At 35.0% G+C, this 27,762-nt stretch overlaps 1 protein-coding gene across 3 annotated transcripts in view; it reads left to right on the top strand.

The window, feature by feature from the left end:
• DMXL1 (Dmx like 1) overlaps nucleotides 1-27,762 on the top strand; it is a 153,682-nt gene that overhangs the window by 65,369 nt on the left and 60,551 nt on the right. For 2 of the 3 annotated variants that reach the window (XM_069087834.1, XM_069087835.1), the window contains exons 19-28: nucleotides 1,283-1,393; nucleotides 1,858-2,027; nucleotides 3,993-4,090; nucleotides 5,054-5,219; nucleotides 8,172-8,433; nucleotides 9,643-10,736; nucleotides 15,439-15,630; nucleotides 16,539-16,615; nucleotides 17,411-17,538; nucleotides 18,346-18,594. In XM_069087834.1, the coding sequence (XP_068943935.1) occupies nucleotides 1,283-1,393; nucleotides 1,858-2,027; nucleotides 3,993-4,090; nucleotides 5,054-5,219; nucleotides 8,172-8,433; nucleotides 9,643-10,736; nucleotides 15,439-15,630; nucleotides 16,539-16,615; nucleotides 17,411-17,538; nucleotides 18,346-18,594 (2,547 nt within the window). Of the gene's footprint in view, nucleotides 1-1,282; nucleotides 1,394-1,857; nucleotides 2,028-3,992; nucleotides 4,091-5,053; nucleotides 5,220-8,171; nucleotides 8,434-9,642; nucleotides 10,737-15,438; nucleotides 15,631-16,538; nucleotides 16,616-17,410; nucleotides 17,539-18,345; nucleotides 18,595-18,991; nucleotides 19,106-27,762 lie in introns of all 3 variants that reach the window. The other variant, XM_069087836.1, reaches the window with a different exon arrangement.

Below are 27,762 nucleotides of genomic sequence, written 5' to 3'. Positions count from 1 at the left end.
TTTTGAAGCAGTTATGGTTGGCATTATATTCAGTGCTGGAAAACACCTTATAGGCTATCCAGCATACCTCTGATTTTATGGATGAGAAAGGTGAGATGTAGAGAAGCATTACCAAAGTCATGTAGGTGGCAGAGATTTAATCCTGTATCCTCTCTGACTATCGAGTCAGCGATCTTTCCACTGTACCACTTGTTTTTATCTTGGAGGGAGGGGTGGTTGAAGAGGGAGGAGGAAATAAAAACCCTGGCCATACATAAGAGTGCTACTTCATATTTAATATTGTAGTATTTTTATACTTCAAACTGTCACTGACATCTGTATTTTTTCTTCCAGAGTCTTTATCCTTGTAGTACAGAACAATTTAGGAAAACACTGTCTTACAGTAAAAGTCATTGATGTAAATATATTATTTTTTAGCTCTTTGTTTTCATTTTCTCATCTCTGAAGAAGTCATAGTGGCATAACAAAGGAGAGCACACTAGTTGCAAAGTCAGACGTAAATTTGAGCTCTAGCACATTATTTGCTGTGTTTGATCCTGGCCAAGTCATTGAATGTTTTGGTACCTTAGTTTTCTTATCTAATACTACTCACAAGGAGGACACCTAAATTATCTTTTTATGCAGTTAAATTGTTTAACTTATATGGTAAACTTTAGATCCCTCACAATTCTTTAGAGATAGATTTGAGTTACAGCTCCAAAATGGACTAATTATTTGATAGTGAGGAAGTTATTTCATTTCTCTGAGCCTCAATTTCCTTCCACTTTTGGGTAATTGTGAAGAAAGCCTTTTGTTACTGCTAAAGATGGTGTAAGACTTTAAAGTTTGGGAAATACTTTTGTTAAAATAATCCTAAGAAATAGTGGGGGAATTACTATCCTCATTTTGTAAATGATAAACCTGAAGCTCAAAGAAATTTGTTATTGGCCCATCATGATATATGCCAGGATGCCTCTCAAATATGTATGATTATGAATTACATTAAATACTATATACCTTGAAGAAATATCTAACAATTTTCCTTATTTATGAAAAAGATCAAGCATGCCAATACAATTAAATAAATTGCCTATGTATCATTTTTTCCTTTATTTCATGCTCAACACTTTGTTTCTCCAATTTAACAATGTGTTTCAGTTTCTTTTTATTATATGCACAGTATCGTGTAACTTGGGCTCATCCTGTCAAGTTGCATACTATTATCTCTGCTGGCTGCATACGGAGTGGAATTGTTTTCTAGCTTTATTCCAATGAAAACAAGAAGAGTGTTTTTTGTTCGTAGGTGGAGAAACTCTTGATGAATGTGGCTTAAAGTTTCTCTTGGCTGTTCGCCTTCATACTTTTCTCACAACTTCCCTTCCACCTGTCTATCGAGCTCAACTCCTTCACCAAGGTAATTTTGTAGGTTACTTAAGTGGGCATAAGAATATGTTTAAATGAGAAGCCTACCTTACCTGTTCATGCTAGTGATGGCATGATTATTTGGACACATCTCAAGAATGGAATAATTTTATGAAATACAGTTTCTTCAAGATTTGTTTCTAGTTAATAGGAATTTTTACGAGAGAGGGCCAATTTTGAAGTTGGGATGACCTGAGTTGAGGTCTTCTTTATGGTAGTACAAGCTGCATGACCACATGGGAAAGCCACTTAATATCTCAGAGAAGTTCCAAGGCAGGTGCCAGTCTGTACTAATGAAAGGAGTTTTCAGATTGAGAGTTTCTTAATGTCAGTGAAATCAGGTGCTTTCCCAGGTTCTCCCAGTTTTCCCTCCTCCCTTTAGTAAATCATTGTGAGATGGAGGTTTTGTTTTTAACCCTAAGAATTACAACATTCCATTTGTTTTCCTGTTCTCAGGTCTTGCTACTAGTCATTTTGCCTGGGCATTTCATTCTGTAGCAGAAGAAGAGCTACTGAATATGTTACCTGCCATGCAGAAAGATGATCCCACCTGGTCAGAACTAAGAGCTATGGGTGTAGGGTGGTGGGTTCGAAACACTCAAGTCTTACGCAGGTGCATAGAAAAGGTAAATATTAGTAATGTGCTATAAAAGTGAACTATTATGCTAATAAGTAATTTTTAGTCATATGCACTTTTAAAGCATGACTTAGCACTATAGAGCTAATTTGAATTTATGTTAAAACTTACACTAAATGAAAAATGCTAATAAATATTAATTGTTTTGTCAACAGTATAAATTTTGCTTACTCTTCACATGGTGGCCATAGCTTTGCATTGATTATCTATCCTCTCTGAGTCCTCTTGAATTAGTGACCTACCTTTATAAAGGATCTGGTTGGGATTTGGGGTAGTCTTAAGTAGTCTAAGAGAGGAAAGCTTAGCTGGTATACCTAGGTGAGACTCGTTATTTTTAACCACTCCAGTGAGTTGTAATTTTCTCAGTATAGAGAACTTCCTTTACTAACACTAATTATAAACCTTCTACAACTTGTAAAATTGTTATGGCAAAAGAGATTCCTCACATCTCTGAGGTAATGCTAGTCTTGGTCTCAGAGGAGAGGCATGAAATCTATCACCAGAAAGCGTTTCCAGCTTTGTAGGATCTGCCAGAGCTTACATTATGTTGTCATAGACTTCTAGAGCCCCAGTATGCCTTCATGTCTTTGTTGAAATAGAACTTTAATGTAAATAATAAAATAAAAAAATTAGACGTTATAGGAAAAGTGTAGTTAACTACTCAAACTGCAGAAAGACTTTACAATAGGGATTGGGTTTCACAGTCAGATTTTGGTTTGTAATTACAGGAAGGAGTAAGACAGGGAAGAAAGCTCCAGCTTCACTTCTACAGAAACTGGGGCTGGGTTAGAGAATAAAAGTTGGGGCAGGGAACAAAGGCAGTAAATTATGCATGGGAAGGAATAATTTTTTAGAGTTTTCTGCTGTTTACTGACAGGACCCATTAACTCCTGAGTTGTGAGTTACGACTGAATTTGTAAAGATCGAAAGGATGCAGGGTCAGGGTGCCAAATGGGATCAATAAATAACACATGGTGTCTTAGAACATTATCCTACGAAAAGAATAGATTATTTTCCTTCAAGTGCATTGGGTTATAGGGAAACCACAGTATGAATATTGTCCTTTTTCATTCATAGAAGCACCATACATCCTTTTTTTAAATTTGTTTTTATCTTTACTTTAATTCAAGAATTTAAAAATATTTTTTGCTATAAAAACTTGATCAAAAGTGTTTTGAAAGCATAAATACTTTAATATTCTGGGTCAGGACTAACTTGCATCAGTATGATGTTACTGAGGTTAGGACACAGTGAGGCACCAATGGACCAGAAAATACAGTAAAGGGACTTTAGTAATTTCTGGTTAAATTAAAATAAAACACAACTTCCTCTGAATTCATTGCAGCAACTTACAGTAGAAAGGTACCTTCATACCTTTAGGATCATGGGAAGTCCATTACAGTCTCTGACACCTCTTTTTTTAGGGAGTAGTAAGCCTTTCATGGCTTGGCTTCAAGGAAGCTAAGAAGACTCTGTAGCCCTTAAGGACCAGTCCAACTTTTATAAGACAGTTGCTGCTCCAGCCACCCATTATTTACCCCTTTCTGTTTCCTTTCTCCACTCCAAAAGATACAGTTTAATTTGATAAACATTGAATATACTCTTAGGCATGATTTCCCTACTTTCTAGGTATGCAGTGCTCTTTGATTTTTTTGATATATAGAAATATCAATTTTCTCTTTTTTTCTTTAACATCATTCTTAAAACACTCGCTGACATGTAATCAGAATAGGGATAACAATTTGAGATAGGAAAATCCTATGGTATCCCATCCTATCCTGTCTAACTTATCCTATCCTTTAAAGAAACTGAAATAAAAATACATAGCTAATGCACCCTAATATTGCACATCTACAAATAGCATTAGGACATGTTTTCTTACTTCAGAAAATATATTTTCCTAAGTGTATGTATGAAACATAAGATAGTATTAAACTATGGTTTCTGATTACAGGTAGCTAAAGCTGCTTTTTATAGAAAGAATGATCCATTAGATGCTGCCATTTTCTACCTTGCAATGAAGAAGAAGGCTGTGATATGGGGGTTATACAGGTATGGCTGAGAGTTGTGTTTTTAAATTAGAAGCATTTAATAAACACTAAAATGTACTGGGCAAACAATTGTATTTTTTCAACCCTTTGGTGCAATTTTATGACCATGTTTAGAAAAAAAATCTACTGACTTTTTTCCTTCCACTTGGAATTTGACATTTATTTTCAGTAGCCATATTGACAAAACTTTAATAATGCAATAACATGGCTGCATTTTTTCACAAATTTATAAGTAGCAAATGAAATTATATTGGTTTGTTGGGAGTATCATTCATTGGGTTAATATATGAGAAACTGTTTAAGGAGTCATTTTTTTACTTGACTTCTTAGGTACACTCTGTGATATATAGCTAATAAGCAAAAAAATGTTAAGGCTAATGCTGAGACATGAATCATTCTCTATCCCTGTATTTTAATTTACTTTTAGTTCCACTAGAAAAAATACAAGATTTAATCTGTCCCCGGAGCATTAGGAGTTGAAATAAATTCTAGGCAGTCAAAATGGATGGACTATTAGGAATCTATTGGAGCAACCTTAGGACCAATTTAGTCACTAAATTTCCCATGGCTGCTTTGGAGATGATCTTACTCTCTGTTGCCCACGGTATTTAAACTAAATTGACCCTCAGTGTGTCATCAGTAATAGAGTTCACAAAGCAGGAAAAAAATGTCTTTTAAAGTACAAATTGTGAAGATAATGGAGAAGGCAGAATAATTCAATGGGGAATTTTTCTAGATTTTTCAGGTGGTTTTAGTAATGTGCTTTTAAAAATCATTTGTTAGACTTTGGTGAGGAGGCACCATTATTAACATTTTGATTTTTATTTAAGGAATATATATCATTGTATTGGGTGGCAAGAAATTATTTTTGGCTACTTATTGCTTTGAAACTATTTCCTAGGCTGGAACTAATTCCCCAGAAGATTTCTGATTCTCAGATTTTCTTCATGTTTTTTTCCTTTAGATCTCAAAAAGATACCAAGATGACACAGTTTTTTGGACATAATTTTGCAGATGACAGATGGCGAAAGGCAGCATTAAAGAATGCCTTTTCTTTGCTAGGCAAACAAAGATTTGAACATTCTGCAGCATTTTTTCTCCTGGCTGGTCGCCTAAGAGATGCAGTTGAGGTAATTGGTGAAATGTACATATTTGAATATATTTCTGCATATAAGCAAACATAAAATAATTTGTGATAGGAATAGCTTTTTAAACATTTATGATGCTACTTCAATTTCTAATTTTATTTTTATTTCAAGTTATATGCTATGCCTAATGTTTTGACCTTGATTATTGCAATTAAAAAATTCTGTAGAGTTGTTTATGCATGCATTTAAGTGTCTACTAAACACTGTACCAAGAGTTGAAAGTGGTAAAAAGATTAGGTGAGACCCAGTCACAAATTTCATGGAGGCAATATAGCATAATGTCTTAAAAATAGTGGGTGCTTAATAAATGTTTGTTGAATTTATGGAATAGGTTGATTACACATATCATTATAATGTTAAATAAAACATGGTAGTTGTATAAGAAAGCTACAAAAATATCACTCTACCATTTCTGGGAAAAAAATTAGGAAGGCTTGTTGCAGGAGGTCGCATTTGGAATGGGCTTCAGAATATAGACAGGGATTCAATAGGTATGTGAAGGAAGGTTATATAGGAGAAGAGTAGAATGTAGGGCATTGCAGTCAAAGAGAATAGTGCTAGACAAGTTACGGAGCCAGGAAAGCAGAGAATGTGTGCAGAAAATGACAAAGTGCCATGTACTGATTGAAGTATAGATACGCTACTATGAGGCATAGGACTGCCCCTGTGATTTCACAGAGAAAAGTAACTCCCAGATGAATCAATTGCTTCTGTCAGTGTAAGTCCTCACATCACTTACCCAGGTTCACACAGCCAGCATGTATCAGAGGCAGGACTACTAGCTCTCTGTGTACTTTATTTAACATAAGGCTGGAAGGTTTCACAGGCTTGTGGAAGGCTTTGCATTCCAAGTTTGAGCTTTACATAGTATTAAGCACTAAAGTTTTATTTTTTTTAGCTGAAGAGTGACGTTACTAGATAATGTTATAAGAAAGATTAATCTGGCATTAATATAAGGTCTGAATTTGGGTGGGGGAGGAAAATAAGGTCAGAAGATCTATTTGGAGGCAATAGCTGTGTATATACTATGATAGCTATAGAGTAATAATAGAGGAGCAGAATATGGATACACAAATTACTGTGGATATGAGATATTCTGGAAGCAGAATGCATGGAATTTTAGAACTAGGTATAAATGGAAAAAGGATGAGTATTTCAAATGTAGGTTACGTGGTAAACTTTATTATTGCTTAGCAAGATTGTAAAGTCAGAAGGAAGCAAGAATCTGGTTTAGGGAAAAGATGATGTAGAGTTGAAGTACAAAGTAGAAATTATTTAGCTAGTTATAGAAAGGGATCTGAAACTAGGGTGTTTCAGGTCATCATTAGCAAATTGGAAGTCATTTGCAATGAATTAATATTGAAACCAAGGGGGTATTTGTTATTACTGAAGGAACTGGGAGAGAAGAGATCTGAGGACAAAACTTTAGGAAAGGGGGAGAAAAGTCAAGAAGAAGAATTCAAGAGAGGGATCCTTTAGAGCAGGGATCCTCAAATCCAAGGATCAAATACAGTGGGGCCTATATAGCCAGCAGCTAAGAATGGTTTTTATATTTTTATTAGAGCAAAGCTTTATTTTAAAATGTAAAATTCTAGATCATGTGGTATAAAAACAGTGGGCTCTAGTTTGTAAACTCTTTCCAGTGGACTCAAGAAGACAACCAGGGAAAGCGTCTTTGGGCCTCAGAAGTCAAAGGAAGAAGAGACTATATAGGGAGAGAGATGAGAAGTCAAAGAGGATATGAGGACTGAAGTTAAAATGTTTCTCTTAAGCCACTGATGACTTTGAAGAGAATAATTTCAGAAGAGTGGCTCTAAGATCATAGAGACTGAAGAAAAATTGCATTAATTTCCTTAAGAATAGGCAGTAGAGCCTTGAAGTTGTTTAAACAAACATTCAACGGGGCAGATTATTTTTGTCTGTCTCCATGAAGAACAAAAACTAGTTTGAATGAGGGCAGGTATTTATTTCAGGCTTTTAACTGATTTATCTAAATATTTTTCGTATGTTTTGATCAGTAATGTTTAATTTACTAGTTCACTTCTCATGTTTTTAACCTTTCTTTTAAGCATTTTTTGGGGTCAGGCTTAATAGAGGATAGCATATTGTGACCCAACAATCATGATTTTTTGCAGGGAGGTTCATATGAATTATAAGTGAATTCTACATTCAGACCCCTCATCATTAATAAACTTATATAGTCCAGAAATAATCACTGCTGACTTGGAGTGTTCTTCGTTTTATAAAGTGGAGCAAAATATGTAACTTAAAAATGGGTGCCTGTCAATGTTGCCCTCAATCTATTTTCAGGAGACGCCTGACCCTAGAAGTTCTCCTACTAGGTCACGCCTAAATCGGGATAACTTTTAAAACTTACCCCACCAGTGGTCACCTAGCTTTTGCTTAAAGAGTTCCCTCCAGAGAGGGAACAGTCCTCTAGCTTCCAAGGTCACCCATTTTGCGTTTGAACAGCTCTGATTTTTAGGAAATTTTTTCTTTACCTTAAACCTAAATTTGCAGCTTTTGCCCGTTGGCCTTGGCTTGTCTTCCTAGACTAAAAAAAAAAACCCACTTGATCCATTTTATCCTTAGGATATCTCTTCTATAGGTTAAACACCCCCCTTTCCTTCTAATCTGATTATGCCCAGAATTTACACCCCTTCACTCAGCCTGCCTATGTTCCTTCTGGATATTGACTGGTTTGTCAGTGTTCTTACTAGAATTTTGTATCAAGAACTGAAATTTCAGATTTCTCTAGGCTGGTTAGTTTTACCAGTTATAAATCTATGACACTGGCAAGTAGTATTTAGTATTATCATTAATTTTTCAAATATTTTTTCTTACTAGTTTCTAGAAGCTTAATATCTAGTATACTTTTAGACTAAGAATCTGTTATTTAGGGTTAGAAGTAACAAAACATGGCTTTATTTCTAGGTTTGTCTGGAAAAATTGAATGATGTTCAGTTGGCTTTGGTCATAGCAAGACTTTATGAATCTGAATTTGACACACCTGCAACATACAAATCTATATTGCATAAAAAAGTTTTGGGAATTGATTCTTCAATCAAAGAACACCATTCAGTGAACATGAATGTACATGATGATCCTTTCCTTCGGAGTATGGCATATTGGATCTTGGAAGACTATAGCAGGGCTCTAGATACATTAATAAAACAACCTTTGAGAGAGGAAGAAGGTAATATAAGATTTTGGTTTGTAATTGTGAATTTTATATTTATTCATAAAGTAGTCAGGCACATTGTGTGTCAACAGTATGCTAAAGGTCTATAAAACCTGGTTACAATCTTCTAGACTCTTACAGTCTAGTTCAAGATAAGACCTGTATACAATGTATATAATATTTGTTACTTGTATGTAAAGTAATCAAATGTTTTAGAAAAAGACCTTATTTAATGATGCATTAATAATTAATAGTATTTCCAGTTAGTCACTGCTGCTTGGAAAAAGTGACAAAGTGGTACAAGAGATGGAGTCAGTTTACCATTTCCATTGCCCTCAGACTGAATCACAGAGAAGTAAATGCAAAGTAATTTTTGGAGGAAAGCGCACTGGCCAGTCAGGATAGACTTCCCTTGGGAAGTAGTATTTGAATTTAGATTTGAAGGAAATTAGAGTTCCTAGAGGTAGATTTGAACAGGGAGTGCATTCCAGGCATGAGGAAATACCTATTCATAGTTACAGAGACAAGGGTGGCATGTGTTATGTGCGATTTAAAACAGTTCAGTTGATACAGTTGTGGAGACTGGAAGGGAAACAATTTGATACTTCTGGTCTAAGAAAATTAATGAAATTATAATGTACCCAAATTTGCACTCTTAAAAAAATGCCAGATAAGCCTCTCTCTATAAACCCTCTAGTCTAATTTCTTAGAAATACCTAGGTGGTATTTTTCTTTATTTTGAATGTCCATTTCTGTTTTCTCTCTACTTCTCTCCCATTACTCTTTAGAGAAAACATTTTTATTTTACTTTCTTTAGTTTCTTCAGTGCTCATTTCACTCTTCCCTGCTCCTCCCCTGAAGAGGTAGATTTTGGAATGTTTGCTCTTTTTTTTTTCAATCTCCAATTTCTCATTGATGTAGTTAACAGCTTTTCTGATTTTTAACCAGGTAAATAGAAGGGTAATCATGGGTTACTGTGTGTGTGTGTGTGTGTGTGTGTGTGTGTGTGTGTGTGTGTGTGTGTGTGAGTGAGTGAGAGAGAGAGAGAGAGATTGTGCTATGGGCAATACTACATTATGGCAACTGGACAAAAATGTATTGATTTGCATCAGCAAGCCGTGTTATAACTCTTTTAACCCATATTTTTACAGATCAACTACTGAAATACATATAGATTTGGAGATTTTCTTTGGGTTTGTATTCATAAATTCGATTTCTTTTCAGATCAAGGCATGGCGTCTTCCACCTGTAACCCTGCAGTGTTTAATTTCTACAATTACCTCAGGACACATCCACTTTTGCTGAGACGCCACTTTGGTTCTTCTAATGCATCTTCCACACAAATATGCTTAACAGGAGAAAATGGATTAGCAGGAAAAATAAATTTAAGTGAAAGAAGATTGTTTTTCACTACTGCACATGCTCACTTAAAAGCTGGTTGTCCCATGTTGGCTTTAGAGGTATTATCAAAAATGCCTAAAGTCATCAAGAGGACAAAACTTTTTTATAGAACTTGTAGCTTTCCAGATACCAGTAAAGACTGTTCTCCCTCTTCTCCATTAAGGTTGGATACAAAGGATTGTAAATCATCTAGTATTGATTGGTCAGATTGTGTGATAAATGGTTTGAGATCTTCTTCAGATGGTTTATCTGATAAACAATCAAATTCTACTCTTTCATTTGATTGGAGCCAACCAAGTGCTGTATTCCAGGAGGAATCTCTAGACCTGAAGTGGGACAGTGATAATGATGAAGAAAATGAGGACACACCTCTTTCAATGAAGGAACTGAAAACTTCACAGATAAAAGTAGGAGAAAAGATCAATGAAACAAATTCCAGTTATACAGACTCTTTCAGCACAGATGAAAATGACATCTTAAGTCCATCAGAGGACATCATTGCTGTACAGTTGAAATTTAGAGCATGTTTAAAGATTCTTACAATAGAATTGCGAACATTATCCACTGGCTATGAAATAGATGGTGGGAAATTGAGGTACCAGCTGTACCACTGGCTTGAAAAAGAGGTGGTAGCTCTTCAGAAGGCTTGTGACTATTGTTCCGATATGGAGGATGTACAGTCTGTATTTAGTGAAAATGTGGATGAAGTTGTGTTAAATGAAAATACAAAAGGTTTACTTGATCAGCCAAAAGTTAATCAATTAAGAGATAATTTCCAGAAAAGGCGACAATGGCTTTTGAAGTATCAGTCCCTTTTGAGGATGTTCCTTAGTTACTGTATACTACATGGGTCTCATGGTGGTGGCCTTGCCTCTGTGAGAATGGAATTGGTTCTGCTTTTACAAGAATCTCAGCAGGTATGTAACGATGGCATGCGAGAAAGACAGCTGAGTTTATTCTCCTTTTGCCTTAAAGGAATACATAGTCTTTCTTTTTTATAACTGTGTCATACTTTGGTATTATTGCATTTTGTGTGAAATAATTACATTTCAGTGCTAGTAACCCTAAGGATCTACTGAATATTGATTTCTTACTGTGAATACCATGGAAGTGTGAGAGAAGCCTTAAGTGTTTATCAGAACTATGGAAGGCAACTTCTATACCATAGCAACAATCATAGTAGCAACAGTTAACATGAATGATTCTTAAATATCTGTCTATGCAAAACACCTTGCTAGATGCTGGGGCAGATATAAAGATTAGATAACATACCCTCTTGGAACTACACATAGAAAGTTTTAACCAAAATTGTTGTTTGATTTAGGTTGCAATTTACTGGGGTGGAAATCAGTCAGCATGGTGGAAAACATGGCATTTGGTTAGACTTTAAAGGATGAATAGGGAATTACCAGGCAAAGAGAAGAAATACCCTCTTTTTTGTCTACAATGTTCCAGAGATAAGGACGTCCTATACCATAGGTGGAATATAGATTGTGTGAAGTAAAGTAATGAGACATGGCTGAAAATAGTTTATATCAGATTGTGGAGGAGTTTTATTTAGTACAAGGCATAAAAATTTAAACTTTACTCATTAGGTAATAGGGAGCTGCTGGAGAATTTTGAGCAGCAGAGGGACTTGACCAGCTTAATAAAGGCAGCCTTATGAGAGATGTCTTACTTATCAAGAGGGAGGAAAGAAAGTGTGAAAGGGGGGAAGTCCATTGAGCAACCTATTATAGTATTCTGGGTAAATGGAAATGAGGGTCTTGTACTAGGTTTGATGAGAGTGAGAGTAGAAAAGAAGTGAGAGATTTGATGTGGGAGTGAAATTGACTGAATCTGTTGTGGATTGATTAGCTGTCTGGAAGGAGGGAGAAAAAACAATCAAAACTTGGAGACTGACTTATTCACTCATTCAGTCTTAGAGAAGTCCTCAACTTTGTGTCATTTACAAATCTGACAAGCATGACATCTTTGATTTTATTTAAGTTATTGATAAAAATGTTAAACAACACATGCTAAGTACATATCCCTGGGACACTCCAGTAAAGACTCCCTTTAAGTTGACATTTGCCATCAAAACATTCACTACTTTCTGAGTCTGCTTATTCAAGGTGATTCCAGATCTATCTAATTGTACTATTATTTGGTCCATATTTCTCTCTCTCTCTCTCTCTCTCTCTCTCTCTCTCTCTCTCTCTTTCTCTTTCTCATGCTTTTGGAGGCAGTCAGGATTAAATGACTTGCCAAGGGTCACACAGCTAGTCTCTGGGTCTGAATTTGGACTCAAGTCCTTCTGACTCCAAGGCCAGTGCTCAATCCACTATCTTTTCATAAGAATAACACAAATGTTTTATCATATTCTTGACTAAAATCTAGTTAAACTACCTGATTCCCCAGTCTACCACGGAAATAGGTATTGTCCATTTTAACTGGAGCAGCAGAAACTGCTTCAATATTAGGAAAACTATCAGCATAATTGAACAGATAAATAACAAAATCACTAGAAAGCATGTGATTATCTCAATAAAAGAGAAAAAATTTGACAAATATAGCATCTGTTCCAATCAAAAGCATAGGAATAAAGGGAACTTTCCTTAAAATGAAAGGTTTCTATCTAAAAATGATTTCTATCTAAAACCATCAGCAGGTATTCTCGGTAATGGGGGTAAGCTAGAAGACTTCCTAGTAATATCAGGGTTAAGCAAGGATGACCATTAGCACTGCTATCATTCAATATTGTACTAAAAATGTTGTAGCTGTAGTATTAAGAGAAGACAAAGAAATTGAAAGAATCTGAATAGGCAACAAGGAAACAAAACTGTTACTCTTTGAAGATGATATAGAATCCTAGAGAATCAACTAAAAAACTAGTTGAAATATTAAACAACTTTAACAAAGTTGTAGGATATAAAATAAACCCAGACAAACCATCAGCATTTCTGTATATTACCAACAAAGCCCAGCAGCAAGAGATAGAGAAATTCCAATTAAAATAACTGTAGATAATAAAAAATACTTGGGAGTCTACCTACCTGCCAAGACAAACCTAGGAACTATATGAACATAGTTACAAAAACATTTTTTGTAAAAGCGATTGGGGTTAAGTAGCTTGCTCAAGGTTACATGGCCAGTTATTTCTGGGTGTGGTGCTAAGTATCTGAGCCCAATTCGATCCCAGGTCTCCTGGGGCCTGTGCTCTTACTCTGTGCCACCTGGCTGCCCCTACAAAAATATTTTTCACACAAATAAGGTCAGATCAGACCACTGGAAAACTATCAATTGCTCATGAGTAGGCCAAGCCAACATAATAAAAATAACAATTCTAACTAAATCAATTTAATTTTTCAGTGCCATACTGAACTAACAAAAATTGTTTTATAGAGCTAGAAAAACTAATAACAAAATTCATCTGGAAAACAAAAAGACAAGTTTTGTCAAAGGAATTAATGAAAAAAAATTACAAAGGAAGGAAACTGTACCAGATCTAAAACTATATTATAGAGTGACAATTATTAAAACTATTTGATATTGGTAAAAAAACAGAGGGATGGATCAGTGGAATAGACTAGGCATACAAGACACAGTAGTAAATGACTATAGTAATCTAGTGATAAGCCCAAAGACCCCAGCTTCTGGGATAAGAACTCATTATCTGACAAAAACTGCTGGTAAAACTAGACAATAGTATGGCAGAAAGGAAGCCCAATGTCTTACACCATATATACCAAGATAAGGTCAAATTGGGGTACTTGGATCTAAATATAAAGGTTGATACCTTAAGCAAATTAGGAAAGCAAGAAGTTGTTTACCTGTCACATCTGTGAAGGGAGTAATTTTTGACTAAACAAGTGACACAGTGCATTGCAAGATATAAAATTAATAATTATGATTATTACTAAATTTAAAAGGGTTTACACAACCAAAACCAATGTGACCAAGATTAGAAGGAAGCAGAAAACTGAAACAATTTTATGCCAAGTGTCTCTGATAAAGGCCTCACTTCTCAAATACAGAGAACTGAGTCAGATTTATAAAAATATATGTCATTCTCCCATTCTCCAATTTGATAAAGGGCCAAAGGATGTGAGCAGGCAGTTTTCAGATGAAGAAAAAAAAAGCTATCTATAGTCAGATGACTAAATGCTCTAAATCACTTTTGATTATAAAAATGCAAATTAAAAACAACTCTGAGGTTCCACCTCCCATCTGTTCAATTGGCTAATATAACAGAAAAGGAAAGTGATTAATGTTGGAGAGGATGTGGAGAAATTGGGACAGTTAATACATTGTTGGTGGAGTTGTGAACTGATCCACACATTCTGGAGAGCAATTTGAAACTACGCCCACTCAAACTGTGCATACTCTGTGATCCAGCAATACCACTTCTAGATCTATATCCCAAAGAGATCATAGAATAAAGCAAAAATAACCTACATGTACAAAAATATTGATAGCAGTTTTTTACCCATTAGTTAGGCAAGGGCTGAACAAGTTGTGGAATATGAATGTAATGGAATACTATGGAATGTGCTATAAGAAATGATGAGCAGGTAGATTTCAGAAAAACCTAGAAAGACTCAAAATAATTGATATAAAGTGAAATGAGCAAAACCACAGTACTAGCAACACTGTACACTGATTACCTATGAATGTGTTAGCTCAACTCAGCAATACATTGATCTACGACAATTCCAAAGTCCTCATGGAAAATGCTATCCACAGCTAGAGAGATAACTGCATTTCAACTGGAGCATAAAGTATTTTTGTTCATTTGCAAAAAATCATAAAAGACAGGGTTGCATGAGAAATAGCTAATATGTTGGATAACAGAATCAGGTTTCAAAAATATATGGACAAACTGGAAAAGTAGTCCAAAACAGATACAAATGACAACAATTTTAAATTCTTTCTCTTGGCCTAAAAAATCCAGTTGCACAAACACAGACTGAGAACAAAGAATGACTTAAAGCTTTTTCTTGGTGCAAACTCAGTATGAATCATTAGTATGATGTAAAAAAAGGCCAAGATTGTTTATAAGTATACTGCTCTGATCATGGGACATTATTATATATTGGTCAGACTACTTCTGTATCATTATGTTCAGTTTAGGGCACTTCATTGCCAGTGTCTTAAAGAAAGTTAGCTGAGATTTTGCAAAGCCACGTCACAAGAGGGTTAATTGGAAGAACTAGGGAATATCTTGCGTGGAAAGAACTTTCAAAGGGAGAGTTATGGGTAGAGGTAAAATTCAAAAGAAAGCACATTTTGGTTCATGGTATATATATAAAGTTTGAATAATTACACTACTTTGAAAGTGGAATGAGCTTCCACGTGTGATATTAAGATCCTCATTACTAGAAATGTTGATGCATCCATGTATCAGAGGTATTGGAGAGAGAATCCTTACTTTTACTGGTAAGTTGACCTAATTACCTATAAGTTCCTTTCTGAATGAATCTATAATCTCTTGTTTAGTATGTTATTCTTTCTGGAATTGATTCCAGTGAGCCACGACATTTCTTCACTAATTAGACTGAAATAGTATTACATGATCTATAATTGCTTAATTCATTTTCTTTTCTTTTTTCTTTCTTTCCTTCTTTTTTTTTTTTTTAGGAAACATTGGAACCAATTTTTCCTGGCCCTCTGCCAGATCAAACCTCAATACCTCTCCTCTTTGCGTGTACAGCCAGTGCCAAAACAGTAGTTGCCAATCCTCTATTGCACCTTAGTAATTTGACCCATGATATACTACATGCCATAATAAACCTTGATTCACCACCCCATCCTGACACCCAAAACAATAAAGTAAGTATACTTGGTTTTGCTTTTTGCCCTTTCTTTTCCCATGTGTATAAAACTGATAGAATGTAAAAGATTCATGAAACGCTATTATTTTTCCATAACTAATTTTATGTTATTTCAAATGAAGAATATCTTTCTGGTATAGACTTTCGTCATTTTATGAACACAAATTTATAGGGAAGTAGCTATGTATTTCTCATAGAAATAAAGTTTAAATGTTGATGAGAATCCTAGGCTGTCCCACAACATCATATATGGAGTATCATTTTATGTTCATAATGTTAATGATTAGTATTTAGTGGTCTTCTGCTTTTTATCAATATTTGGTTTTCATTGATAACAAGGAATAGCTTTACTATTTCTGTCAATCAGAAGCTATGATTTATTTTAAATAATTTTCTTGAACGAGCTCTCTTTTATAGAAATATTTGTAGTGTTCATTAAAATGAACATGAGTTTTAATTGGAAAAGGCATTTTTTTTAAACAGTAGCCTCACATTGAGTTTATTTCCTATTATCACAAAATGCGCTACACATATTATGTATATATATATATTTGGTAAATATGGTGATTTCCTTTTTGTCGATATGAATTGGAGGTATATGCCAAGCAATAGAAGGGCTGGGTCAGAGGGTATGAGCATTTTAATAATTTTATTTGAAAAATTCCAAATTCCATTCCACAGCTCAACTAACAATCCATGATGTGATTGTCTTTCTACAACTCCTACAACTTTGACCATTCTGATTCTCTGTCATCTTTGCTGTTTACTGAGGATAGCATGAAACTTCAGGGTTATTTTGATTTGTATTTCTCCTGGATACTGATTTCTAGCATTTTTCCATATGGTTAAATTGTCTCATTCTATATACTTTGAAAAGTTATATTTTGTGGGTTGTTTTCTTTTCAGGTATATGTAATGCATACTTTAGCAGCATCCCTCTCTGCTTGTATTTATCAGTGTCTTTGTGGTGGCCATAACTATAGGTAAATACCTTTTTTATTAATATTTTAAAATACTTTTATTATCCAGGAAAGGTTTGTTGCAGTGTACTATTTTAAAACCCTATGTAAAAGCAAACAAAGCAATATTTTAATAAATAATAACCCTCTCAGAACTTTTTACCCATTAATTGAACATGAGTCTTGTCATAAAGTCTCATAAACTTGAATTCTGTCAGACTAAAAAAAGAAAAATTAGGCTAATGAATACAGTTGATAAATGGCATGTATATACTTCTTGTCACTTTACTTGTGGCTTTGTTTTAAGGTTTGAGGTCATTCATTCTATGTTTTTAGATGATGGCAAAGACCTTTGCATCGGTGCTTAGATTTCTGTTACTAGTTAAAAATTAGATAGCCAATATTTGATAGCCAAAATTAAAAGCAGAGTTTGGCAACGTTGAGTTTGAACAAACTAGGTGCTCAAATTCATTGTTACATAGGGCTAAAGCTAATCAGAAGTCTACACCAAGTCTGACATCAATATGTCCCTCAGGAGAGGTGGGTAGTCAACAGGTTGCTTAAGGAGGGATTGCGCCTACGAGTGACTATTTCACTTCTAATCTGGGCAAGATAGGAAGGCACAACCTCAAAATAAATAAAATTTACAAGATTGAAACAATGTTAACCTTTATAGTAAAACAACACAATCTAACATCAAAATTTAACTAAAACTACATTTATATTTGAAAGCCATTCTGGATATTAAAACTAAAGTCAGGAAAATATTGCGTTGGACACTAATAATAATAATTACAGGTATTGTATTTTTTTCCATAGTTCATTGCAAACAAATCAGTTTACTGGAATGGTGTACCAGACATTGCTGTTTCCTCACCGGCAGTCCTTGAAAACAACAAGCTTAGATGAAACAATAACTCCTAATACATCTCCAGCTCAATGGCCAGGTACAAGTTATTATTTTAGATGTTTGGTAATCTAGTCAATCTTTTGGACATTTGAAAAAATGTACTGCTATCTTTTGTTCTTATGCCACTTATATGTTCTATGCCATAGTCTCCTATCTTTGTCATGAAGGCACATTTTCTCTTCTTCTGGTACAAACTTGATTATTATAACCATGTAAAAATTTTTTGTAAAGCACTTGGGGTTAAGTAACTTGCTCAAGGTTATACTGCCAGGTATTTCTGGGTGGGTGCTAAGTGTCTGAGCCCAGATTCAATCCCCAGGTCATCCTGACACTGGGGCCGGTGCTCTTACTTGCTGTGCTACCTGGCCACCCCTAAAATTCTTAAACTTTTAAAAATCTTATACTAAGTGCCAGATTTTTGGCCAAAAAAAGATTATCAATTTAAAAAATGATCATTAAATATTACAACAGTACAGATAATAAAAGCTGTGTAATCATTTAAACGTTAGTTTTTTTCCTTAATCATTTAGGTCAATATATAGCAGTCAGCAATTTTGTATTTGAATTTTAGTCATTCAGTTTTCTTAGTAATATCGTTCCCTAATTGCTAATATCTTCTAAATTCCTTTTCCTAACAACATTTCTATCCTTTTTTTCCCTCTTCATGTTTGAAGTGTTGTGACGCATATATTATAAGACTGATCTGGCTGAGGTTGTACTGTCAGCAGTGATTTTCTTCGTTGCTGAGAGTCAGCTTAAGTTCTTTGACATTTAACTAAAAACATCAGGAGGGATTATTCTTATTTTTAAAACTCATAGTACATTATTCTTTTTGTTGTTGCAGGAATTACAGCCCTTATTCGCCTTTTGAATTCTGCTGGGGAGGAAGCTCAGTCGGGACTTACAGTTTTGCTTTGTGAGATTCTCACAGCAGTTTATCTTAGTCTCTTCATCCATGGTCTGGCAACACATTCTAGTAATGTGCTATTTCGGATTGTGGCCCACCCTCTAAATGAAAAAATGTGGTCTGCTGTATTTGGTGGAGGAGCTCATATTCCTAGCAAAGAACAAACATCATCAAAAGCTATAACTGGTTAGTTTCTTTAATGCTGAGAGATTCACCCTGATTTTAAATTTTGTGAATTATTCTGATTCCTTTTTAAAGATAAAAGTATTAAATCATTGAGCCCATGTGACTTAGATTTAGTCACTGTTTAGAGTCTGCTCTAAAGCACATTCTTTTCATTCAAGGGACAAATTGATTTTGAAGTGGAGAGAACATTTCATATTTAAGTGAGGACTCTTTGTGCTATTTTCAGTCCCCAAGCTTCTATTGCCATTAATGTGTTTAAACTCTTTTAGGATTAAGAATGTAAAATTTTTATTTTTATCACCATTTATCAAAAATGTTTTAAATAATTTCATAGATTGTAAATATTGGTCTTATCTTCCACTACTGTAAGTACAGACTTTCTTTTCTCTTTTGGCAGGAAGATACTTTTCTATGCCTAGTCCACACCAAGTAGTAGTGTTCTCCATGGAGTGTGTGGGGTTTTCCAAAGCTCTTACAGCCATCAGTTCTCATAACACTACCAGTCTTTCAGGCAAGATATTAGATTCAGAAATAGGCTTTTTAGTTCAATCTGCTGTATGTTTTGGTGGGGAGGGAGGGGGAGGGAAGGGATATGCTATTATTGCATTTGGCATTTATAGAAAATAGAGCTTCTCAAGAACATTCCCTTTCAGCAAGCCATGATCTTTATTCTAAAAATCAATTAGCATTTTCACATGACTCAGTATTTTAATTTGTCTCCAGTTATTATTAAAGTATTCATTTGACTTTAAAGATTATGATCATGGCAAACAGTATGGCTTGAAATAATCAGAAGTGCATTTCAAATGAGGCTGCTTTTTGATATTATGAATATAGATATCAGGATTTTGGATTTCTAAGTGTTTATAATACCATTTAAAGGGAGTTTTTTACATGAAATTGGTAAACAATATAATTGCTTATTGTAGTAAATGATATGCTAAAAATTTTTAAGCTTAGTAAATACTAAATTTTACAGAACTGAATAGCAAAAATTAAAAAAAAAAGACTTCTCTTATACATGACTTTATTTTGGGATTTAATGATCCATATATATCTTATTGTCTGTAGCATAATAATCTCCTGTTTCTAACCCCCGCCCCCTTTTCTACAGTTTTTATATTTAGAGTAAGTGAAATTTTTAAAATTACCCTACGTCCACCTACAACACAAACTCTTGTGGAGGAGAAATATAGATTTTTTCATGAATTATTTTATGAAAATCAGTTATAACTACTATTTTATAAAACTAATTATATATATTGAAACCAAACATTTCTGACTTCCAAAGGAATGGCAGGAGAGGGAGGTAAAGGAGAAGGAATTGTTGACAGTAATTGGAGGACAGTGATTGGAGGAGTTGTAAAAAGGGCAAAAGAATTAATTTGAGGAGAAATAATTTGAGAGGACTAAAGGAGAAGAGATCAGGCCAGTAAGAAGGATCTGAGGCATAAATGAAGGAGCAGGGGGAAGATGAGCTCAAGAAGGTGGGGCAAGAATTAGTGCAACACCAGGTGATTGAGAACAGGAAAATGAAGACAGTTGTTACTGTCAGCGTGGATATAAAGAGTCTGTTAAGTAGCAGAAGAGGTGAGGCAAATGACAATTGCTGAGTTTTAAATCCTTCACAGAAATTCTACTATAAAAGTTCTACTGAATTGCAATTGACAAAGAAAATAAAATCCAAGATTTTACTTATAAGTGTGAAGAATAGGGAAAATTCTGTAGTCCACCTACATTGTGTATTTGTATGTATTTGTGTATATACATGTATTCCATTTTTATTTCTGCAATAGCCAAGTAATTGCTTCTATGCTCAAAGTGTAGGCCAGTTAGTCAGTTAACAAGCATTTATTATGTATTACCACATACTGTGGATTGGCTTCATACAGGTATTAGCTAATCTAAAATAGTTACTATGGATTAGCTACTGTGCTAAGCACCCAAGGCAAAAACCAGCCTTGGTTCTCAAGGAGCTCAAGAAAAGCTCAAAGGGCTTGAGAAAGACTTTCTGCTTCCCATGTTATCTGAGACAGTGAATTGTTTCTTAATGACAGATTTCAATGTGGAAACAAAGAAAAAGCATCTGAAGCAGCATTGCTGATGATGGCACAGCAGACTGTGGCTTGATGTAAGCAGAAGTGCGTTTCAGATGAGGCTGTTCTGCATCAAGAAGTTTTGAGTATTGAAGCATGTGACACCTAGGAGAAAGGGATGAGACATCACTAAGTGAACTTAGGAACTAAAACAAACTTGAGGTTTCTGAAGGAGTCTGGGTACTTGGTCATGGTGGTGGTGACTCATTGCGATACCCAGTTAACATTATTGTGCCAGCTGATTGTGGAGCTTATAACAACAGAGAATTTTCCCATCTTGGGGTATATATGCAAGGCATGACAGGGAAGTTCCTTACTTTTACTGGTGATTAATAAAGGCACAAATGATACAGCTAAAAGGAACCTAGAAAGCATTACTAACGATTAAGAAATCTTGTGCAAATTAAGACATTAGGGGCATAGATGATATTTTCATTGCTGCTTTCTGTTTAAGGCAAGGGATTCACAAGATAAAAGCAGCTTTGGAAAGTAGACAGCTAGTTAAGAAGATCTGAGAATGGGAATTGGATTTCTGTACCATTGCCTTAAAATGTAGGAATGATAGATTTCTGGAGGGTAATGGAATATGTGTAAGAAAGAATAGAGTACATTTCTTCCAGACTTTTGCAGCTCTTATTTTAAAAGAGCTTTGGGCTGAAAAGGAAAGGAGAAATCTACCTTAAGCCTATTCTATCAAACTATAAAGATTCCAGAGTGATTAGACATAATGTATAAAGAAGCAGCTGAGACACCCAAAAATTCACAGGTAACAAAATACAAGAAAGGAGCCAGTGTTAAAAAAAACCTTGGCATCAGATCCCTATATACAAATGTACAAAGTATGGTTATCTGATAAGGTGAACTAGAGAACCTAACACAAATAAGCAAATTTAACATACTTATCACTGAAATTTTATTTGAGATGACCCAGGGTAGAATTAAATATGTTAGGGTAATAATAAATAATCAAAAAGATGGTACCAGTTGGGGAAGCATGGTAGGGAGAATTTCAATGAATTTCAACAGATGTAGAATAAGGTTTGACATTGCCACAAAAGTACAGCACATAAACAAAAAGGAAATAGATGAGTAGTTTTGGAATTAGATCTCAAGCCTAGAAGTACAATAGAGTAGTGATAGTGGACTGCAGTTATCCTGGAATATATTGGAACTCTTTCTCTGCCAGAAGCAAAGCAGATAATTTCTTCATTTCTCACAATAATTTCATCCTTCAGATCATGGCAGAACTAAGAAGAGTAAATTTTATTCTGGTTTTGACCAACAGGGAATGCTGAGGGAGAAATGATTGTTCTTAGAGTTTTTGATTTTAAAAAAGAGAGAGAGAAGTGAGAACAGTCTGTCACGTGTTCTAAATTTTAGGAGAGCTAATTTCAAAGAATTAGAAGAACAAGTAGAGTTCTATGTTACTGGGGAATTCAGCTGGGGTAGGGAAGGAAGTTGGGTGGGATACAGAGAGGTTTCTGAATGTGAAACCACAAGGTGGGGGAGATGGGGGAAACTCCAACAAGAAAGAAAAGGGAGAGTTGTCTAAAGAGGCCAGTGTAAGTGAGTGGACCTTTATACATCCTGACAGCAACAGAAAACTTTATTCCCCTTCACTTAGAAACCTTTTATTCTACCAATTTGTTTTACTTCTCTTGACTTAACAGTTACTTTCTTGACTCCTCATACTTAGCTCATGTATTACCTCTGCTCCAAACAAGGCAAAAGAGAGGAACTAAAAGGAAATGATCAACAGTGATGAGTCATTCTGAGTGGTCAAATAACATGAGAACTCATAAGACTGTTGGATCTGGAATTAAAATCATTGGTCACTTTGGAGAAAGCAGGTTCATGTCCATGGTAAGGTTAAAAGCCAGATCTCAGAGGGTTTAGAAGAGAAAGGAAATGTAGGGATATAGTAGGATAGATAGATGGCTTTCTGAAACTAATTAGGCAAAACTGGGGGGGACATATTTAGCATGATAACTAATAGGCATGGTAAGATCAAGCATTAATTAATTAATATATTTTAAAGATGGGAAATTCAGGTGTGTTTGTAGGCAGCAGGTAGAGAGGGAGAGATCTGAAGATGAAAAAGGGGAGGGATATGATACTGCCTCTGATCTTCTGGGAAAGAATGGAGTATATTCAATGAAGGATGCATGTAGAGGGAGGGATATGACTTGACAAGAAGGGCCACTTCTTTAGCAGAGATCAGAGTGAAGTAGAAGATAGTGGAGGAAGATATTTGAATGATTTGAGATGAGGAAAAAGATGGAAGAGACAGTTCTTAGTAAGTCCAAGTTTTTTCAATTAGGTGAGATCCTCAGCAGAGAAGAAGGTGTTATGGGAGCCTTACAGATAAATTAAGGTCTGGAAAAGCATCTGAGTGAGATAGTAATAGATTAGGGAGGAGTAGAATGATGGCCTCACCATAGTGAGGGCTTAGTAGAAATTAGATAACATACATTTGCAGTAGACTGAATCACTACAATTTCATGATTTTCACTAACTCTTCAGCAGCACAATAGTAGTATCAGAGGAGGAATAGAAGGGTGTCATCTATGATTAAAACAAGGGGACAAGAAATTCAGTAGTAAAGGATAGTGTGAAGTTCATCTGGTTCATCATGGGACAACATTGGGAAGAGAGGAGAGCACATACTGTGTTGGGATGAAGCCCTCTCGGAAAGAACTGAGGAGAGGAAGGAATGGAGGTTAGATCACACATAGTCATAGAGGTTCGAAGGCACAGGAAAAGATGCAATGATAAAAGATTATAATTGGATAGAGAAGTTTTAGAGTTGATATAAAGGGAAGTAGAGATCAAGGTCAATGCTATAACCTTCTCTGTGTGAAGCTGAGGTAGAGTAGAGTAGTTAGGTCACAGCTAAGTAGATTGAGCAACTAAGTGTAATAGAGGGATCGTCAGTATATATGCTGAAGTCCCCTGGTGTGAGAGTAGAACTTGTGAAGAGAAAAGCTGTGAGCTAAGCTGAATATATTGAGAAAGTGATGAATTTGGATAGTGAAGACCTGAAAGGAAAACAGGTTACTGAGTATTGGTGGTAGAAGGAAAGCTGGAAGTGACAGTGAAGAGTTAAAAGTATTCTGTCTGGGACCACTGAGGCTACCAGGGAATTAGTCATCTGTGACCATATACTGAGTCATATATACACGGAAACAAAGATTATTTTCAGTTAGGTGGCACAGTGGATAGAGTGCCAGGTCTGGAAAACAGGAAGACTCATTTTCATGAACTGGCAGATATTATTGCTGAGCCATTATTGATGATCTCTGAAAGACTGTAGAGAATGGGAAGGTCAGTACAAATTGGAAGAAAGGTAAATTGCTTATTTTTAGAAAGTAGAAACATAATGGATTCTGGAAACTTGTCTACTTGACTTAGATTCTGGGTAACATTCTAATGTATTATGAAGGACTGGTCAAAAGAGAAGTGGTGATCACAGAGAGCTATTATGGCTTTACCAATGCTAACATTGGACTTAGCAGACTAAATGCATTTCTTTTTTTTTTATTGAATTATTAACTAAAGCAAGACCAGGAAAGCCTGGATTCCAAACTTAATTGTTTGGCCAGGGGCAAGTAAAATGAGTTTAAGCTACAGAAAAAGTGTTTTGCAAACCTTAAAAGTGCTATATAAATGCTAGCTATTAAATCTTTTAACCTCTCTGAGCCCAAGCAAGAAAGATTTATTGTAAAATTTAATTTTTTTTCAAATATCAAAAATCTATTTTTCCCCTTTAGCCATGTGAGAAAACAAAACAAAAATCCCTCCCCAAAATAGTCAAGTAACATATTCCTCTGGTGGCCATGACCTTAAAAATATGTCTTATTCTGTACTTTTCTCTATCCTCTAGTATTTTGATTAGTTATTGTGCTGATCAGTATTTATGATTTTTTTTTTTGCAATACTGTAATCAGCAAACATTTTTAAACACCTGCTATATGCCAGGCACTTTGTAAGTATTAGGAGCTTCAGAAAAGGCTTTATTTACATAGGAAGTAACATCAGAGCTTTGCTTTGAAGGGCATTTGTATTCTAAGTGTAGAGTTGAGGATAATGCATTCCAGGCACTCAGAACATCCTGTTCAAAGGTGTGAAGACAGTTTAACTAGTGCAGTGTAGAAGAATATAGTGAAATAATACTAAAGTGGAAGTCAGGGAGTAAAGGAAAGGATGTCATTTGTGCCCATCAAAGTGCCAACATGGAAGGAAGGAAGGAAGAAGATGAACAACTCACCTCCAGAGGAGGTGAGCAAGGTGCGTTCCGCAGGGAGTCTGCCGCAGTGGTGTGCCAGGGGACATAGAGAAGGAGCAGTGTTTCTGCATTGTTCACTTAAGTTTAAAATGGAACTTGATAATCTCGTAACAGAGGGCTCTGTTTGAAAATGGCCTGGAGATTAGAAGATCAATATGAGTTAGCTGTGTTGGTGGCTACTGTGAAACGTAATGCGTTATGTCTAGGAGGGAAAGTGTGAATGTCCTACTGGAACTCTTGTCTTGGCCAGATCATATCTGCAATTGAGTGTTTGGTTCTAAGCAAGATATTGATAAACTAGAGAGGCCAGTTGGAGGATGGTAAAGGGCCTTGAGTTCATTCTGGTAATGACCCATTGAAGGAACTAAGGATATATAGCCTAAAGAAGAGAAAATTTGGGGTGTGGGTAGGGGGTGATTATCATTATTTTCATGCATTTGAAAAGCATTTTTTTTTAATTCCAGGAAGCAGATCTAGAAGAAACAAGAGGCAAATTTAGGCTTAATTTTAGGAAAAACTTCCAGTTAGTGAGTTATTTAAAATTAGTGTAGCTTTCCTCCCACAGAGAGTCTAAGTCCAACTAAGGTTGGATAACCATGTCAGGCTTAAAGTACAATGGATTGATACTTGTCAAATATGTGTTCTGTGGTTCCTTCCTAATCTGGGAGTATGATTCTTTTTTTTTTTTTTTTGCCTTTTGGAGGGCAATTGGGGTTAAGTAACTTGCCTAAGGTTACCCGGCTAGTGTTTTTGTGTGGGTGTTAAGTGTCTGAGGCTGGAACTGAATTTGAGTCCTCCTGACTCCAGGGCCGGCGCTTTACTCACTGCGCCACCTAGTTGGCCCTGTAGTATGATTCTGTAACAGTACTTTTAGGATTATTGGCTTTCTGAGGACAAGAAGCCCGAGACTATGCTGAATGTTGTGAAAGTAAATTTCTAGAGCTATTTAGAGTGGAAGAATATTACTACTTTCTTTTAGTGCCTGAAACCTATCTTTCCTTAGCATAGATCTGCGTGGCGTTGTTATTATGATCTTTCTTCCAGACCCATATTCTTTGGTACAGTAAAAACAAACAAACCAATCAATGTCTCTTTTAAACATGAACTTATCAAATAATTGAAGAGCAATTGAAAAGTAACTAGTTATCATCTTCCTTTGATTCAATAAATTAGTTTACCTTTCTGTTTACTTCACAACTTTTACCTTACAAATTAAAATGGAACATTTTTCTTTAATATAATATGTTAAAGGCCATTAACTGTTTTTTGAGGGTATAAAATGTAAACCTAATTTGGTTAAGAAAAATTTGAATTGTTTTAATAGATACTGCTTTTGTGGATTAGGAAAAAAAATATTACTAATTTGGTCAAGCAAAATCCTGAAATTTCCTTCAATTTTTTTCAGTGTTTCTTTAACATTACCATTTTTGAGTAATGAAAGTTCTCAGATTAGCTAAATCCTATGGTGCAGGTCTGTTTTGGGGGGATTATGTAACAGTTGAATTTTTATCATATCTTTTACTACAATGGCTACTTTTTTGATAATGGACATTACCTGAGTAGTAATATTCTCATAAAATGCTTAAGTTTGCTTCTAGTAAAAATTAGAAATCCGTAGTTTTTCCTTAAATCCAGTTTATCTTTTTTACGTAAAAACCAAAACCACAAAAGCACTTTTCATTATTTCAACATTTTATTATACATATTAACAAAAATCTTTGAATTTCATATTATTGGATCCCTTCAAAAATTTGTAAATTTGATTGCAATGCTTTGATCTACCCAGTGAATGAAATTCAAAACAAATACTGTATTGCTCTTTTGTGGTATGCACGTCATTTGTTGGAATGCTGTTGGAATGTCAGTGAAGTCCTTTGAAGTATGCTTGCTTCGTGTTTAATATTTTGTCTCTCTCGAAATACAGACCTGTAAATCCAGATGTTTTTATGCATAGCAATTTGTGAATATTTTTAAAATCAAATACTCAATATTATTGATAGAAGTCTTATAACAAAAAAAATTTCCAGATCAGAAGATGGAATACTTTGACCTATTTTGTTAGCTGTTTACATTATTTAAATTTCCAAAAATTATAGTTAACAGTAGAGCTATACTTTCAACCTGTGATTTTATTTTGACTGTAGAATTCATTTTTTTAAAAAGCTTCTCAGCTTTGAAATTTTACCATAGCATGAAACTGGGTATACAATCTTGATTAACTGAGTGACTATTAATTTTTTTGGTTAAAAAAATTTTTTTTAATCTTTTTCAAATTCTTTTCCTTCCTTCACCCCTTCCCTAACCCATTGAGAAGGCAAGAAATACAGTACCCATTTTATATATATATATATATATACATACATACATATATATATATATAGTCACACAAAAATATTCTGCATTAGACATTTTTTGGAGGGGAAAACAAAAAAAATAAACATACTTCAGTCTGCACTGAGTTTTATCAGTTTTGTCTCTACAGGTGGACAGCATAATTTATTCTAAATCCTTTGGAAATTGTCATGGATCATTGTATTAGTCAGATTAGCCAAGTCTTTCACAGTTAATTGTCATTGCAATATTGCTGTTGTACAATGTTCACCTAGTTCTGTTTGCTTCACTTTGCATCGGTTCGTGTAAGTCTTCCCAGGTTCTTCCTGAAACTATCCCTTTCATCATTTCTTATAGTATTACATCACAATCATTTGTATAAATACACACACACACACACACACACACCCCAGAAGTTGTTCAGCCATTCCTCAGTTTATGAGCATCCCCTCAGTT

The sequence above is a fragment of the Petaurus breviceps genome, unplaced genomic scaffold (assembly GCF_028583685.1).
Source record: "Petaurus breviceps papuanus isolate PSGF00001 unplaced genomic scaffold, PetGlider_PUasm1.0 183, whole genome shotgun sequence".
Taxonomy (NCBI): Eukaryota; Metazoa; Chordata; class Mammalia; order Diprotodontia; family Petauridae; genus Petaurus; species Petaurus breviceps.
This window is presented reverse-complemented; position numbering and strand designations above follow the sequence as displayed.